Genomic DNA, 19896 nt, shown 5'->3' on the forward strand with positions numbered 1-19896 from the left:
AGCTATGAACGTAATTAAGATGAAAGAATTACGCTAATCTTTAATTAACAGAACAAATACACCATTAAGTACATATCAAGTGCAACAATGTTGGATACACATTAGGTGTACATGTTTCTAATTAAGAGTTCGTGTATCTGAGTTAAGATTATATGTATCTATGAGAAAAAAGAATGAAGAATTTTGAATTTTTTTACTTTTGTTCTTGATTTAATGATATGACAGATACTGATCTACCGTCGTGATTTGTTCCTAAATTCGTGTGTTTCAATTACATTTCATATTTAGAACACATAATTATATGTATATGCATACTATGTATCCAAGATACATGTTTTGAATATAATATATGAAATTGACACTTGATACATCAAATTAATACTAGATACATATAAAAGATGCATGAAATTAAAATTAGATCATATAAATAGATACATGAAATTAATATTAGATCATATAAATAGATACATGAAATTAATACTAGACATATATAACAAATACATGAAATTAATACTAGATACTTCTATGATACATATGAATGTACTTGTATGATACTTATGTATCTAAGTATTTGGTTTGTTGTATACATCATATATTTATAATAGATACATTAAATTAATGAATTTATTATTTTAAGAATAATAAAATGAAATTAATCAAATCACATGATCAAGATATACATATTTTTGTCTTTTCTTAATAATATTAATGAATTTATTATTTCAAATAATAAAAAAATGAAATTAATTAAATATAGACACTTCCTTGATTTTCGCCTTATATTAAGTTATTTGATTAATTTAAATTTTCAAAATTAATTGTCTATTCGGTAGATACATGTATCTCGCAGATTCAAACTCATGTATCCTAAGCATGAAATATGGTAGATGAAGAAATATTTGAAACTATCGGGAATGTTAGTAATTAGGACCTAAACTAGTGGGATTTATGTAGTTTGCCCAAAAATTAAATTTATTTTTAAAAGATATTTTCAAGTTCAAGTTTTAAAAAATTAAGTTTGCTACAACTACGATTTTTTTAATTCAATATTCTTTTATTATTATTTATGATATATAATTCAATTTTCTTTATGCTTCAACAATTTTATTGAGTATACTGTCCGTCTTGTTTATCATTTTTATATTATTAATAATTAATGCACTATGAAAAACGCTGTCCCTGCAGCGATGTGTAAGGAAAAAAATAATTTTGACTGGCAGCGATTTTTAATAAAAAAAGAAAAAAAAAATTTGGACAAAATCGTTGCCCTAGCAGCGATTTTTAATTAAAAAAAAAAGAAAGAAAAAATTTTGGACAAAATCGCTGCCCCAACAGCGATTTTTAGTCATTGTGTCAGAGGAAAATCACTTCGTCAGACGATTTTGCCCTTTTGGTTTTAAAAAAAATTGATGTACCCTTTTGGAATTTTTGACAATTTTTTTTTGCCCTTTTGGCTCTGGACTCATATTAATATTGGTAATTTGCTATGTGGATTTTCATGTTTGGGTGAGATGAATGTTCGGAATTTTCTAAAAAAAATTTTAGAAGCTTGAGGGTTCATATTTGTATATGGCTATAGGAACGACAGTGGAGTATAAGATAAAAAGTTTATTTTCTTAAAATTATATTGTGGGGGAAGGTGAGGATTAGGATTTAGTTGGATCTATTTGTTTTTTTCGGTTATTGACTTATTGTGATATTAAAAGTACAATTTCATTGTTGCCCCTAGAACAGTGAAATTGTAATTTACTTGACAGTTGTATTTGTGGTTCTCTTAGTTTACTGCTTAGGCTTTACGAGGACAAAATAATTCAACACATTGCCTAAAGCGTAGAAAAGTTGTTTTTCATTATCGATTGGCAACCCCTGTTGTTGTTGTCCAGCACTACTATGCGAACATGCCATAGCTGAATAAAGTTTGCTCGATTATTCATTCCTCATCAAACAGTTTCACAGTTCTCTCTTACCCATTTGTTTCTATTTTTCTTTATTTGGTTCCTCATTTTGATCACTTCTTCTTTGTACTTTAATAAATTGAAAATTGTTTCGTTGTTTCTACAGTTGGGCTTAACACTACATCTGATAGTTCTTGGCTTGATTCGGTCGGTAAGTGATCCTTTCTTTCTACAAAGTAACTTACATACTTCTTTTTCTATTGAACATTTTAGTATGAAAGATAATTGTAAAAAAAAATTCAAAGTTTAGAGCTGTGTTTTCCCATTCTAAATTCTATTGATTGTTTAATTATTGGAGAAATGACAAAGAATATTTTGAAATTTCAAGTCGAAACTGAAAAGCTGAATTAGAAAGAGTGAAAATTGAGTAAATTACCTGCTGTTAATTTTTGTTAGTATTTGTTTATCCTATTTTAGCTTTGTATATTTCACAAGAGAAGAATTGAGTATATCATCTATTACACATTATAAATACATGGTAATTGTCGTTGTTTGTAAATGTTCTGTGAGAAAGCATCAAGTGCTTGTTTCATGGTAGCTACGATGTTTACTTGCCTTAAATCTAGTTATGTACTTTATTGTAAATATTTTATTTTAGTCTCTCTTTTTTACGGGTAAGTTTCTCAAGATTACCACACAGATTTTAAATTATTTGGTACAAACTATCTTATTTTTCTTAAAACGATACTAAGAGAGAACATAATGCTCTGCTATATTGTTCTGATCCTCCAAAAATGTTGTTGCACCATGTCGGATCATAAAAAAATACAAAGTTTTTGAAGAATCCGACACATGGTCTTTTTGAAGAGTCCTAGTAACATAGGTGCTCTGTGCTAAGCAGTAACTGAAAACTAAAAAAACAGCGGAAGTGAACTAACTACACAGTGCAGTTGGCGGCTAGGTAGTATATAAATTGTTCTAAGATGTAGTGTAATGACTAACACTGTTAGTTCTATAGCTGACATGGATTTTAGTGCTTTTTTGGTTTCTCCCATTTTTCAAGTTAATGTCATTTGGGTGATGCATTTATCTTAATAGAGATTTATTTTTCATGTTGAATTCTCTGACTTAACGCAACTACTATTGAATATGGCAAGCTTTTATTTTGTGACATGAAAATAACTGATAATATGAGCATGAAGCTACCGAATTTTATGATAACATACTAAGTAGTCTCATGAATGCTTTAAATCAATATCTACGTACAATTATGATCATTGATCCTTGAGTAATCTATAAGGATTTATGAGAAAAATTATATCAAATAGGTATCTTTGAAAATCCAGTGATTGTTTTCTTGGAGTAGACATTTTGATTCCTTTTTCACCTTGTGTAACTAATTTATGTATTAATATTGAAGTCTAATTTGTTCTACTTCTTCATTCCACCTGAAATCTTGGTGGGTTTTTTTGTAACTTTATTAAGCGTCCGCCAAAGTAGATTTTCTTTTTTCATCGTCTCTTTTCAATAAGTTTGGTGAATTATTGTGTATAATTTAGTCTTTTTTGTCATCTTTCTCTTGTTATAGTTTTTGATTCCTTCATATACTTTGTTAAATTTCATTTCTTTTTATATTCTGTTATGTTTGGAGTAGAAAAATGATAGATTTTTTTGGTATGTGGACTTGGCTAAACTAATTTGTTCAATTTGATTTGATTTTTCTTGTTTAGTTTGGTTTGATCTTTTTCGATTCTTAGGCAAGGACCTATTAGTAATATAAGCAACACTTAATAAAGCTATATTATTGTTCGGACTCTTCAAAATATCAACAGACATATATTTGATACTTTGTGCATCGTGCATTGTACTAAGCTATACTTGTACTGAATTTTTGTTTTGTATTTGCATTTGCTTTGTTTCAGTTTGTTTAGTATCTAATCGTGATAATATATGAGGATTGTGGCGTGTGTAGTTTTCATAGAGTTGTACATATGCATTGTAGCACGGCCTAGCTGCGTTGTTTAAAAGTAATATATGTGTGTATCTACTGCATTGTGCTTATTGCCTATAGAAACTTCTAATTTATATGATTACAACCTCACATAACCATTCTATTTATACTATTTTTTGATAGGTGGATATGTAATTTATAAGAGGGATGAGCATGCATAAAGAAATAGTTACAAATTCTGCAACATTCTTTACATATTGTTATCTCTTCCTATGTAATCTCTTTATTGTTTTGTTGTCATATTTCATGCACTCTGACTAGAGTTAGTGTTTGGAGATGTGAGAGCAGGTTGGGTACGTATAGGGGCTAATGATCGATGATCATATGTACTGTATGGGAGTGATGGCTCTTACTACTGCTTACCTTCCTAGAGTTCATCATGACAAGTACGTATTTTTATTAGTTCCTATTTGTACTTTTAGCTTCTATGGTACTTGGTACATTTCTGTATTGTGTTTTCAGTAAACATTTCTACTTTTTATCTTATTTTATAGCTATGAAATTAAATAAGACTGATAAATGATATCTTCTAGTAACATCTTCTCATGGAAATTCACAAAAAAAAAATAGTTATCTTGAAATTGGATTAATTCTCCAATTATTTAGTTTTTTTTTTTTTTGGCTACTTCCGATTTTTGGACTCAATTTATATGTCATATTGATTAATTAACTTTTGCTTTCACTCTCTTTTTTTTTTTTGTTGCTCTGAATAAGCATCCCTTGCTACACAATTAATTGATAGTTTCTAAAATGATTTTAATTGATAGTTTCTACTTGTGAAAAAGAAGTCCTCGTTTCTTGAATGAAAGTTGTACATTCTTACTGATAATCATTAACAAGAGTTGTGTTATTCATTAAACTTGAGTTGAAGTTAGTTTTTGATGGATATTGCATGAATTAGTGGTGGTGTTTCAGGTAATAATAACCCTCTATCTTCTTCTTTTTGTTGAAATGATAAATGGTCAGTATAGATGTATTGTCCAGCTCTCTCTCTTTTATTCTTTGTAGTAGTGGTATAAGCTTGCATGTCAAAAGTAATTGATTGGATTAAATTGAGATCATCCTGCATATGATAGTTTTATCCAGGAAGAGATTTTTTTAATGCTATATCTTCTGGAATAAAATTTGTCACCAAAGAATACTCAACTTCTTTGTAATTAAAGGTATACCTAGATTTTTGAAGGCCATTTCTTCTAAGGAGAAATCCAATATATATACTTTGTTTCAGTGTAGGGAACACTCTACCAAAGAATACAAGTACTATGTATATGACCAAATGACCTTTCTGCTACAATTTTTGAACAACGTTACAATTCAACTAGTTCAAATGTAACCAATTATGCAAGTCTTACAAATGACAACTGGGTAAGTTTACTTCATAAATTAATTCACTTTTTATTAAAGTTCTCTACTAGGAGTAATTGTAAAATTTGATTTATATTTGTGTAATTTATAATTTACTTTATTAAATATTTATCTTTTATTTGCAGGATGATCATGCATAATTCAACAATGTTGTAGTACAAGGATTATTGGAAGAAGTTTTTTTTAAAAAAAATTACTAGTAGGATTAGAACATAATGACCATGCTTATATTATTTTTTCTACAAGGTATATGTTGATACGCTCAAATTACACCTCCCTAAAGAAGTATAAGCGATCGTTATGAAGTAAAGAACCCAATTTGGAGGTTGGGGTCGATTTCACGAGGATTATGGTTTAGACTTAACTTTAACCCACAATTATATTCATTTAGTCAACGTATTTTCGAAACAAGTAATTAAAGGGGGGGGGGGGGGGTTGTGAAACAAATTCTAGAAATTATGTGTATAATTAGTGAGCAAGATTTAAACTTTAGTTGTTATCAAGATGAGTGAGAAACTGGGGTGTACGTGTTCCCCATAAGCTCATAACGCGGTAATCCTAGTAATAGTAATTCTTTCCTTGTGTATTACATGCAAAGTGATAAGTTAGGTATCTCTAATTCCTTGGTTCAGCAACTAGAGAATTTCATCCCGCACCTTGGTCCGGCTACGTGTGTATAATTTACTAACCCTTATTTTTACCTCATATTAGACATCGCATCAATGTATGACATAGTTTTCACCCTCATACCAATTGACACTAGACTATTAAATAGTATCACACTAAATCTATGTTGATAATTCTTTTCTTATTAACTACCTCCTTGGTCCGGCAAGTAGCAACAATGTGAGTTTTAACGTTGGCCACCGTTAAAAAGACTTCTAAACGAAAGAATTATCAATGCATGCAACAACACTATTCGAGAATTACTCAGTTATTATTCATACGTTGTTAATTGCTCATGGTTCTCACAACCCTAGTTGTGGATTTAGTTACTCATAGTAGCAAGAACACAATTAATATTTTTAGATGAAGAAATCATGAACTTACGTAATGAGAAGAATAAACTCATAATCTCAACTTGAATTTCAAAGCCAAAATCTTCAAAACGAACTTAAGAAATCAAGAATTGCCAAAGTTGCAAGTTTCCTAGCCAAAAACTAGAACAAAAGTAATGAAGTCTAACCCCCAAAAATGAGGTTTACATGCCTTATATATAGAAAAACAAGTCTCAACTAAAAAGGAAATGAAATAAGGAAATAAAGTTTCTGGACGCAGTTGTAGTTGACGACACTGACCTACGGACCATGGACTTAAGGCAATTTTCCAACTCCAAAAATCAGCACTCTCAGCCAGAATCGACGGACCAGTAGGACGGACCGCGATTCAATCCACGGTCCGTGGTTTCATACTTAAGACTTTTGAAATCAAGTACTGGAACGCCTTTTTCTGATTGATTTGACGGACTTGCAGGACGACCCGTAGGTCAACCTACGGTCCGTAGTTTGAGGTCGTGATTCCACACTTGGTCAAGAATTTCCTGATTTTTTCTTCATGCTTTGCCTGTCAATCTACGATCACCATCTACGGAACGTGACTGGACCTACGGTCCGTGAGTCACTTCCGTAGATGCCCTTTTCTGCACAATTCTTCAGCTATGTCTCATGTCCGAACTTATTTCCTGCAAACATCATAAAAAAACACATTAATACCAATACAAAATGTCCCTAGACACACATAACTCTTAAGTGAAATGTATTAAAAATACCGTAAACTCACGGTATATCATAAGTAGAAGTATTTAGTTTTCTGATAGTAAATGTATAGTACATTAATATTATGTATTGACTTTTGCAAATTTTTATAATTTTAAATTAAAACATGTGTACATTTTTTAAAAAAAATAAAAAATTGTATTGTTTATGTAGCAATCACTCACAAATTGTTGCTAAAGATGTATTGAAAATATTTGATTTATTGCAATAAAATTATTGTTGCCAAATGTCTTCCTAACAGACTACTAACTATTATTTTGTCAAATGTTTGCAACAACTAATATTGTTGGTAAAAAGCTAATTAGTGGCAACATTAGATTTTGTTGCGGAAATATATATTAGCCACAACTCTACAAATGTAAGGCAACAATTTTTTTTGTTGCATTATTCAGTTTTTGGGAACAATATATTTTGTTGTTGCTAAAACTTTTCCCATCAGCGTATATTGCAACAATATGCAATAATTTTTTTTATTGTTACCGAAAGTACTTTTAGCAACAATATCCAATATATGGCAACCAAATTTTTTGTTGGAAAATGTCTTTTTTCTTGTAGTGATGGAGGCACTTCTGTCATAGAGATCTTAATATTTTTTGCCAGACAATTAAAAAGATTTCACCTACATAGCCGCAATTATTTATACATATATATTAATTATATTGACAGAGGCAGATCCACTTTTGAGATAGTGGGTGCACATGTATCTCTTAATTTTGATTTTATATATTCCTAAATAAAGATTATATAATTAAATCTGCACCTTAAAACACATAAACTAAGTTGGTGTAGTGGTTCAATACTGTTTATTGTGTTGCACAACTCGTACGTCTTGAAATTGATCCTGGGTATTGTATTTTCTTTTTGTCAATTTTTCTTTGCAAGAATCGAACTAGCATTCTCAAAGTGGAGTCAAGATCATCAAATAATAGACTGAATTATGTTACATTTTATTTCATTTATATTTATATATACATTTGCTTTTATACTTATTTGACAATATTTTTTGATGAAGTATCGATACTCCAACTAACCTGCATCAGCTTTAGGTAGTGCCCCTATCATTAATATATCCTTGGTTCGACTTTGATATATACCTATTACTATATAATAATTGTAATGATTAAAATTTACTGGGCACTTTGATAGGCTGTGGTATTGAAAGTGCTATCTATACTTTTAAAAGATGAAATTGACATTATTTTCTATTGAAGTATCGATACTCCAACTAACGTACATCAGCTTTAGGTAGTACCCCTATCGTTTACATATCCTTGGTTCGACTTTGATTATATACCTATTACTATATATAATTGTAGTGATTAAAATTTATTGGGCACTTTGATAGGCCGTTGTATTGAAAGTGCTATCTATACTTTTAAAATATGAAATTATATAAATAAGAGAGAATTTTTATGAAGAATATAATGATTTGTATTTTTCAGATAGCTTGCATAAGAAATTCAAATATCTCGCATAAAAAATTCGAAAGAGCAACCGTATTCAATTGTATTCATGTACGATTCATACCAAATCGGATAAATTGTCAAAGATGGTCATTGCATGCATATAATTTATTTATGAGGAAATTTTAGAAATAACAAACATAATAGACATACTAAGGCTCTATAGTTTTGATAATTGCATTTCATAGCTATAGTTATGTTTGTTATGGAGGCTGCAGTTTGTATATTTCTTCCCATTTGTATATCTGGCTTGCGACTATTCAAATAGGATAAGTATATACAATTATCGTATTTATACATTTAGGAATTTTTTCAGAATTCTATTTGTATATTTTGTTTGGCAATATACAAACATGGTAATTTATTATGATTTTTTCATGAATCGTATAAAAGTAGCTAGAGTAAGCATATACAAAATTCTGGATTTATACCATCAAGAACCAAATTATACAAATTCTGGATTTTTATACAAATTAGGCGAATAGCAAGAATTGGAAAAATTGTAGCCGCGAATTATAATTTTCTTAAACTGTAGCTATAGTACCTAATATGAGCTAAATATTTGTTATTCAGCATAATTTTCCCATTATTTATTTATTTATTTATTTATTCGCAACAATAATGGAAGACGATTATCGTATTTATACATTTAGGAATTTTTTCAGAATTCTATTTGTATATTTTGTTTGGCAATATACAAACATGGTAATTTATTATGATTTTTTCATGAATCGTATAAAAGTAGCTAGAGTAAGCATACACAAAATTCTGGATTTATACCATCAAGAACCAAATTATACAAATTTTGGATTTTTATACAAATTAGGCGAATAGCAAGAATTGGAAAAACTGTAGCCGCGAATTATAATTTTCTTAAACTGTAGCTATAGTACCTAATATGAGCTAAATATTTGTTATTCAGCATAATTTTCCCATTATTTATTTATTTATTCGCAACAATAATGGAAGACGATACTAATTTGAACTATGCAAATTATCTGTCTCGTTTGGGCCGGATGGCTACGTTCCTTTTCCGCCTTGTCATCATTTATGATATTTCTCATGCCAACCTTTTTATGTTCTTAAAAAAATTATATTGAAGTCAATATATAAGTATATACTTCAATTTAATTTGAATTGGCAAATAAATACTTTAATTTTGATAGTATATGTTTTGAGACCTCTTGAATTTGATTTTGGCTGATAATTAAACATTACAACTCATCTTTATTGTGTCTCTTTGACACCCGATGTTGATGTAACACATAAGTTTAGAAGGTATCTAGATAATCATTTTATGAGTTAAATGTGACGTACTTGCCAATTGAGATCAATTAGTTCGAGTGTCTATTTGATAAATAACATGTTTGTCTTGAATTTGTTGGAATTGGCAGTTCATCTATACGATGTTCTTAAAGCTAGTGACTCCAGTTGCAATTCGATTAAGCTTTTTGCTTGAGGAGATCTCTATAAATTTTATTTAGGTTACTCATATTAAAAACCTTTAACTGAAGTTTTACTCATTCGTTTTTGTGATGTTTTTTTCTTTTTAGTTAGTTTTTAAAAAAAATGTCACTTTATTATACTTAAAAACAATTTAACTTTTAAAATTTTCTTTTATTATTAATAAAATAATTTACAAGTATATATCTAAAAATTGTTTTATATTTTTTTTTCTCAAACAGTGTGTTAAATATAGTAATAAAAATGTCACATTAATGAGACGAAGAGAAGAAAGTAACATTCAACCACATTTCCCAAAGGAAACTTTTTATTATGTTTGATTAGAACAATGATATTTTTGTACAACAGAAAAGTGTACAACCTAAAAGCTCAGTTTGGATGGCTTTGCCGTACAATGATTTCTGACAATGTCTCATACTCCAATTACGTAAAATATATACAGTTTATTTATTTATTGAGAAAATGGTCTAAAACCCTTTCAATTTATACCCAAAATTTTAATTACACACTATAACTTTACGGGTGTTCTATTATCCCCCTGAACTTTATATTTTTCTATTTTCTACACACTTAAACGCTGACCTCAACACATAAACCAAATACATAGTGCAACGTGATTGCACGCGTCGGGTCCCCCGCCTCTTCAACTCCCAATTCCTGTTTTTTTCCCCCATTTACCTCCTAAAACATAGAAGACCCAAAAATCATCCTTTCAAGTTTTCATTTGCTATTTTTGATGAATTTCGAGAAAATTCAATATTCATATTAGAGACTTAAATAAGAAATTAGACCAGATTACAAACCCTAAATTCAAGAATTGAAGTAGAAATGAACATAAACAACTAAACCCTACCTATTTTTGAGAAAAAATCATGAATTTTTTATGCTAGGAACAAGGGTTAATGGTGGGGAAGAAGAAACAATGGTTTATTTAATGGTGGGGAAGATGACCATTGGAGAAAGAGAAAATTTTCGTCAAAATTTAAGGTGTACTCACCTTCTAACGCGCCTAGAGAAGGTGTTCTCACCTCCTATGACAGGTCAGCGTTTAAGTATGTAGAAAATAGAGAAATATGAAGTTCAGGGGCATAATAGGACACTCGTAGAGTTGGAGTATGTAGTTGAGATTTCGAGTATAGGTTGGAAGGGTTTTAGACCATTTTCTCTTATTTATTTGATGTCTGTATTTGCATTATCATTCGATTAAATATTTAGATTAACTTTTACCTATAACAAATTGTCTATAAAAGTTATATTACGTTTATGTTATATTAAAAAATAGAATTATTTAAATTATATTAAGATTTTCACAGAGTCGCTATAATAAGAAAATAATTAAAGATATAACTACAGATATATTCCACAAATTTGATTTTGTAATACTGACCTATCCCTTGTGATTTATGTTGTTATACTTACCTCTCTTATTTAAATAAATACTTTAGAATAAATTATCCTAAAGTTTGAACCAAAAAAATGAAACTTCACGATAGTGTTCTAAAGTTTGAATTGAAAAAATTGAACTTTAGGACGAAAAATCTTGAGGTTCCTGAAATTTGAGGAAGCGGGTTTTTAAGAAGAAGTGGATCTTTGCCGCTTAGAATGATGGTTTACTTTTAAATACTTCAAAAATGTGACTATATTTTAAACATCATCCCTAAGTGGCTACCTGATATCAGTTCTACCAATTGTAGAAATTCAGTGGGCTTCTTGCCTCCAATAGTAGCTAAAATGGGCCTTCTGAGCCCAATAACATGTTTCGGGAAAATTACGTGGTAAAGACAGTTTTTAAAATTTAACTACATAAATAATCTTTTTTTTTTAATATTACAGAAATAATTTAATTTAATTTATTTATTCTTAAGTATTTATCAGTTTTAAGAATAGAAGAGATAATTATCATACCTAATATTATTTAGCTTTCATCTCGCTTTTTTTTTTGTTATAAGCGTTGCCAACAATCACAAAATGTTCTTTAGTTTTTACAAATTTATAATTTAAATATTTTTCAGATATATATTTAAGAGTATAAAGTTTAAAGTTATTATTCATTTATTTTCATAAACTTTGTATCTAATCTAAGTGAGACCAACAAATTGAAACAAAAGGAGTAAAATTTAGCCAACTTGCTCCATTGAAATTTGAATGAATATAAAATTTAAGAAAGACGAGATTTGTTTATAACTTATGATAGTGTTAAAGAAGTGACATGTTCAAACGAGAAGTTTAAAGTTGAATAAGTATTAAATATTTTAAAATATTACTACTTCTTTAAAGCAAATTAAAAAGAAAAGAATATAATAGAGAGACATCGTAAAGAGAGTAAATCTACCACCTATCATTTCTTCATAATAGGGAAGGAATAAACTAGAAAAGAAATTGAATCAAAATTTAATTAGTACCTTGTACAAATTACAGTCAACTAAAGATACTGAGGGAACTGATTAATTTGTTTTAACCATTTTTTTTTAATTTTACTATCAAAATAAAGATACTTAACTAAATTTAAATTTTTGAAGACCAGTTTTGAGGCCTAGTGTTTTCAAATCATGTTGAACTTGTGCTCGAAAATCTGCGTAACTGAAGGGGTTGTACTTTGTGCTTTGAATGATAGTATCTTCAGCTGGGAACACAAAATAACCAATTGATATTCTCTCCTTGTGTTTATTCACCTTCACTCTATGCTTCACACTCATATATCTATCATCACTCATTGCCTGCAATTTCACCAAAACCCAAACACAACTTAATAAGAGTTCATGTTTTACACGCAAATAGCAGTAACATAGTCAGAATTTTTATTAAATGGTTCAAAATATAATGAAGAAGACACGTGAAAAAGTCAAGGAGATTCAACATCAATAACATATGGACAACCAAAAAGTAACGGAGGAAGTATAATTTTTTTTTAATGACCATGGAGAGTTCGGGCCAACTTTCGCACACCTTTGAGTTATAAGTTTTTTTTTGTGACCGTGGTGTCTGAATCAACTTTCCCGCATTTCGACTAATTTCACGGGATACTTATCACCTTCCACCAACAAAAAGTACTAGTTAACTCAAGAATCTCCTAATATTTTTTGTCTCTATTTAATTTTGAATTTGAAACCTCGGAATTTTGGGCAATAAGTTACATTTGCTATCAGCCAAAAAATGTACTAAATGGTCACTAGCTAATGTAAATTCTGACTCTTAAATCAATAAAAAATTGACAAGTTAGTGTGGTTGGTAAGACTCTCTTTTCTCAATAATTTTAAGAAAAATATTACTATATGATACAGAACACTCTACTATAGGTTAAATTGCCAGTTCACTAAATTGTACTATAATGAGAAAAGGATTTAATTAATGTTATCATAGTCCGTGAAACTCTCTTTGAAGGAAAATAATATGATAAAAAAAAAGATAAAGGTCTAAAAAATATTTCAACTTTGGTCGGATTTGCTGTTGCGATACTAAACTTTCATGAGGACCTATTACCTCCCTAGACTATTTAATACCGTATTTTAAACATATATATTTGCCCACATGGACATAAAAAACAATGCCAAATTATAAATAGTAATATGTCCATGTGGGCACATATATACCTTTAAATACACTATTAAATAGTTCAGGGGGTAAAAAATCCGACCAAATCAGACCCTTATCCAAAAAAAACTGTATAGTATATGTTAAATTGTCAGTCCACTAAATTAATCCATGATGAATACATTAATTAATGAGATCATGGTTTGTAATACTAAATCTCATCGTATTCTGACTTCCTTTTTAATTAATTTCCGGAATGTACTTTATGATTAAAAAAGACTATACAAGTTAAAACGCCAGTCTAATAAATTATACCCTATAAGATGAAAGTTTTCATTTTTTTATACAATATTTTATGATTAAAAAAAAAACTGCAACATAAAATTATAAAACCCAACCGCTCAACTATATAACCTAGTAATTAATGAGGTGAATCAAGAATTACGAAATCTCATATGTCTAAACCATGGTGGAAATAGAGAAATGGAACTATGATTTTTAAGTTATGGATTTATATATATCATAATTTTTTTTTGTTTACACTATTCTTAATATATTATTTATACATATCACATAATTTAAAAATAATAATAATACAAATACAGGTTAAAACCTAGACTATTAAGCTCTACCAAACCCCTCGCTAAGGTGGTGGCTCCATTCCGGTAGGTATTTATTCATACTTACGCTGGTGGGAGGTACCACATTAGTAGGTACCTCATGACTAAGTTTTTCAAACTCTCTAAAAATATTATAGCACTCATGTCGAATCTTTCAAAAATGTACTGATTTTGAAGAATCAAACACACACCTTATATATGACCTTTTTAAAGAATCCGAGCAATATAGACCTCAAACACTATACGTTTCTTAATAGAAAGACTAAAATGAAATGCATGAAAAATCTAGATTGTAATTAATTAACCAACTCTATTATAATATCTGCATAAACTTCAAATCCTAGATCAGCGATACGAAATGATGAAAGAAATTAGAAGGTACGTACCTGTAACATGTCACCAATATTGACAATAAGAGTATTAGGGAGAGGATTGACATCAATCCATTGATGATCTTTGTAAACTTGAAGTCCACCAACATCATCTTGGTGAATTATAGAAAGTACTGAGCTATCTGTGTGTGTGTCAATTCCCCACGTTCTTTCTGGCTCTAGGCATCTTGGGTAACGATATACCCTTAATAAACCAGTCTCTATGGACATATAATTAGACTCAAATGGTCCCAAAATCTTGAATATTTCTGTAGCCACCCTAGACAGCTCCTTCCCATATTCTTCTAGCAAGCATCTGTTAATGTAACAAATACTTTATTTTAATTAATAATTTATGTACTAATAAGTTTTATCAGGTCAAATTCATGATCTCTAACAATAGATAACTCAGTATATGGTATATTTTTCACTAATCTTGGTGGACATATATAGTTACCTAGTATCTATTGTTAATGGGAAATGGGAAGTGATAGGTATCCGTGAAATTAGTTGATGAGCTTGAAAATAAAACTACTCCTACTATTTTTTCCAATGAAATTTTCTACTGAAAAATGTTTAGTGGATATCCCTCAAATATTTTAATTGAACTAGTCAGAAAATAAAAATGTAGTGCTTAACACCCAAAAAATTGGAAGCAATCCAATATTTTGTGCAAATATATTTTTTAAAATGTGTTTTTTCATTAAATTGATTTGATGAAAAAATCATGTTTGTAGTACCCTCCCCTCCCCTACCTTTTAGTTGTCATGTTGCGTTTTTCAAAAGTCAATTTAATTAATTTACAAAATTAAATTAAATTATATTGATTTAATTTTTCAAACTAAAAAAATTACATATTTTAAAATTATATGAAAAGTACTATTAATATTCTTATCATTTAATTCAAAAAAAAAAAAATCATATCAAATAAAAAGGGACGAAGTAGCATATAGTTTCCGCCAAAGGTAATAAGAAGAGTAAAAAACAACCTTTTTGTTATTTTATTTTTACAAGATATAAATAAGACAGGGCACACGTTACCAAGCAATTACACGATATGTTTGTTGTTGCTTGTAACTTTTGAGTAATATATGGAGAGTGGCTCCGTGAAAAATGGCACTAAGGATAAGGTAAAGGTTTAAATATAACTCATTTTTAAATATAAAAAATTACTGTATTATTTTGTTACCAGAAATATTAGTGCGAGTATAACTTACAAGTAACTTTGAAAAGGGACAGGCCCACTAGGAAGACCATCTATATTCTATCATTGAAGAGAAAAATAAGGGAAAGTAGTTATAGTTTTAAAAATTATATAAAAATATTATAAGTTATAATACTTAATATTTTTAATATATTTTATAAAAATAATTTTAAAAAAAATAAAAATAAGTACGTACATCTTTTACCTATCCAAACGGTACACCCTCTTTGCGTTTGTGACTGCACACTCTATTTTAATTGGCTACCATCAAATATGTGACACAATGTAGGACAAACAAATCAAACAAGTTTAGAAGAATCATACGCTATTGTTATATACATGCATATATCACATCAAGTATGATGAAATCGGAGAGGAGAGAAAAGATCAGCTGTATATCAAAGATAAATCGAACAACAACAAGAATTATAATAAAGTGACATATACCTTTTTATTTTTAATTTGAATTTCTCTAAATACAAAACGATCTTATCTACCATTTTAATTCAGCATATGACAGTAAAAATAATTTCAGAACTTTGATGATAACTATATGATGGTAAAAATATCTATTTTTTAAGTAGAAAATGACAGGCAGAGCCTCATATAAAAAAATAAAGCACTAATTACGGAGTAGTCGGCCGAAAAAAAGATACGTCCAGAAAAAATGGACGTAACACTATAATTAATTAATTCATTCATTTTTGTCCACTATCAATATTTAAAATTTTGGTTGCGTCCATCACTGTCGTTATCTCAGTCTTTTTCTTCGAAAATTACTGATATCACTTTTTGCGATATTTTTATTGATGGCCCTTAAATTATATCAGAAAACACTTTAATAAAAACAAGGAAAAGGAGGTCGAATGTGAGGGAGGGTTACTCCCTCACATCACAAGCGGGGGCAAATATAACTTTTTTGCCTTTGAATTCATTTGAACTGTGTGCAAGAAAAAATAAAAAAATAAAAAAATTCATTTGAACCTATATAAATAAAAATATATATATATATAGAAAAATATTAAAATTTTAATAAATAAGAGTACTATATCAAAATTTATAATTTTATCATTATAATAAAAATTAACGTTATAATTTTTAAAAGTTGAACGCATTATGATATTTAAATGCTGAATCCACGTACGGTCACATGCACAACTTATTTGAGACCGAAAATGAAAATTTGGAGAGAAAAAAGGAGCTACTATAAGTTTCATAAACAAGGATAATACGTATAAAAAATCATTTTCAATATTTCAGCTTGTCTTTAGCTAAAATAGCTGCACCATTCTGTTGGCCGAATTCCGTAATTTTATCTTCAATTCTATAAGCAGCATATGTTTTTAAAAAAATCATACCATTGTCCATATGTGTAAATATTAAATCCAGTAATATGAATTATGATCCATAGTTTTAGTACCATCCCAAACTGGGACGGGCCGTCTATTATTAATTTCTTATATTAAATTTTTTATCAAATACTATATACAAATATTTGATTTTGAACTCGATTGTTTTTATATATTTTAAGTAAGAATCATAAACTTCAAATTCAGTTATACGGCCCATCATCATTGAAAAGTCTCACTGATTTAACTAACTGTCAACTAGATCAATAATGCAATATAGTACTCATGTAGGCTTTGATTTTTCTAGAAGTCAAATTTACCCAAAAAGAAAACAAGAAGCTGAAGATGAGAACCTGAAAGTTTCCAGCAATAAATCTTGATAGTGAATATTTGATAATTGAGCTAATGAAACATTGAATCCTTCCATCCATTGTAAGCTCTGATTATTATTTTCTTGTGCGCCTTTTTTTGGCGCTAGTGCGGCGCCAGAGGGTGATAGAGCAGGGGAGCCCCAAAAATAGGAAATGGGGCAAACAAAATTGCTGCTGCTGGTGCTATTAGCAAAAAAGGCCTTTTTAGTTTCATAGGGCAAAGAAAAGAGTTTTTTAGCATGTTCTTCAACTTGGTTCAATAAAGTAATTGGAATTCCATGGTTCACCAATCGAAATAATCCCCAATCTCTACAAGCTTCACTGATTAAATTTTGATCTTCGTTAACATCTTGATATTTTGTTGTCCTTATCGTTGGAGTTGTGCATTTGAAATAGTCAATAACGGGGATATGAGAGTCTAATAAAAGTGACTCTGTTTCATCAGAGTTGGATTCTTGAATTTGGGGGATGTTTGGTGGTGGTCGAAATAAAGGAGGGTAGGATTCAAAGTAATAAGATTGAGACATATTGTGTTTCTTGTTTAGCCAACTTAATTGCGTAGCATCAAACAGGTATTTATATCGGCGGATTTTGGAACTTAGGCCATGGTTTTATAGGCGGGGAGGAGTTACCGATACCCTTTGAATTTTAACAAATGGCGTCATATGAAACCGCTAATGAATACTAGCAATATTGACCGTATTAATAAAAAATCGAAAGAAAGTGTTTAAAATATCTCTTAACTAATTTTTAAAACACTTCTTTACCTGTTTCTTATCTAGATTTATTATTAAGAACTTTATGCTTTTACAGGAGATTTAAATAGTAATGTTGAGCGTGTATCATATATAAGAAAATATCTGCGTGAAAATTTAATAACATTTTTTATTTTAGGACAATGGATCAAAATGATCATCTTTTGCTGTACTTTAAGAACTATTTTAATAAGGTGATATACATGAAGATCAAAATACTTCAACCCCTATCCATCAAGGACCATTTTGGCCATTTTCTCGCCATTGCTAGGTAGACAAATAGGTAAATTCTCGACAAAAGTGGACAAGCCTGTCCCATTACATCTACACGTGGACATGGTCCCTAAAAAAAGAATTGTTGTCCTTTTATATAGGACAATTTCCATATAAAAATATCAGAGGTCGTAGAAACAGAATTATTAATTTTTTACAGTGTAGGGTTCTGTAACTTCCAACTTGGCGCTCTTAGGTAGCCGTTTAGAATTATACATATATTAATAATATCGGGATGAATTATGAATAAATTTATATATTATTTTATACATATCAGAATTAGTTATGAGTGAATTTTATGTATATACATATATTTAAGAGTTATTTCAATTCATTTTCTATCCTACATAAAATAAAATGTAGATTTCTCATAACTTATATATGTATTAGTTATGCAGGTTTCTAGATTGTCAATCAAACATCATATTAATTGTACACATGAATAACATATTTTCTATCTACACATCAAACATCGTATAAGTTATACAAAAACAAATATATGAATAACTTATTTCTGATCTAACTACCAAACAAACTCTTACTTCTCGAACTAGTATAAGTTCAAACCAAAGTTAAAGCTTCAAAAGTATTAAGATAAGTTCCTTCTCTTCTGAAGAAAGAGAATCCTTCAACTATTATTTTAAAAGCTCAAAATTTCAGTGAAAGTCACTTGACGATAAGAGGAGAAGCTCTGCCTCTACTTCAGTTAAAGGTTGCTCGTCGCTTCCCCTTTTCTCCCCCTAAAGCTCTTAACTCAAATCTCAATTTAAATGGCACAACTTCTTTTAGTTTGTGAGCTAAAACAAAATAGTACTTTTTTATAATTTAGAAACAATTTAATTAATTTTAAGATTAATTTCGAATTATATATATTTATAATTTATTTAAATTACAATTTTTTTAATTACTAGTAATTAAATTTATTATTAAATAAAAAGATATCATGTAAATTAAGACGATAGAAGTATCTGCCATTTTATCACAAGTGAATATGTATGTGAGGGAAATTGGAAGTAAGGTCTGTGTTTGTGTGTGTGTGTTTTTCGGTTTTAATAATTGAGAGTTTCTATGAGTTGTAATTATCAATCTACTCAGCTCTTCCTTTTTCAAGGACTCAGTATATAATGAAAGATTCTGATACGAACACTGAAGTCGACGTGTCCTCTAAATTTGTGCATTCATTTCATCCACATGGGTAAATCAAGTATATGTTCAATGGATTGAAGTAAAACTTTTTCACAGAACTTGTAGTGCTACTGCATCTTATGTGTAGTTCTTTTTTTTTTCATCTTTTGTTTGTACTTTTTGTGTACGTTCACTAGTGGATCTAGGATTTTTAGGTTGTGGGTGCTCTGAAATTAGCGAAATCAAAAATATAAATTTGTATGTGTCTCTAAGCTACGAGTAAATAGTAAAATTGAGACGGGCTCAAGTCATCACTCTACTATT

At 29.3% G+C, this 19896-nt stretch overlaps 1 protein-coding gene across 1 annotated transcript; it reads right to left on the reverse strand.

The window, feature by feature from the left end:
- Positions 1–12373: 12373 nt before the first annotated feature.
- On the reverse strand, positions 12374–18082 carry LOC125873356 (gibberellin 2-beta-dioxygenase 8). Its single transcript, XM_049554268.1, has 3 exons — positions 17402–18082; positions 14511–14811; positions 12374–12690 (listed from the first exon to the last, which is right to left on the reverse strand). The coding sequence occupies exons 1-3, from the start codon at positions 17944–17946 to the stop codon at positions 12469–12471; spliced, it is 1068 nt and encodes a 355-aa protein (XP_049410225.1). The 5' UTR covers positions 17947–18082; the 3' UTR covers positions 12374–12468.
- Between the last annotated feature and the right edge of the window lie 1814 nt (positions 18083–19896).

This window comes from Solanum stenotomum, chromosome 8 (assembly GCF_019186545.1).
Source record: "Solanum stenotomum isolate F172 chromosome 8, ASM1918654v1, whole genome shotgun sequence".
Classification (NCBI taxonomy): Eukaryota; Viridiplantae; Streptophyta; class Magnoliopsida; order Solanales; family Solanaceae; genus Solanum; species Solanum stenotomum.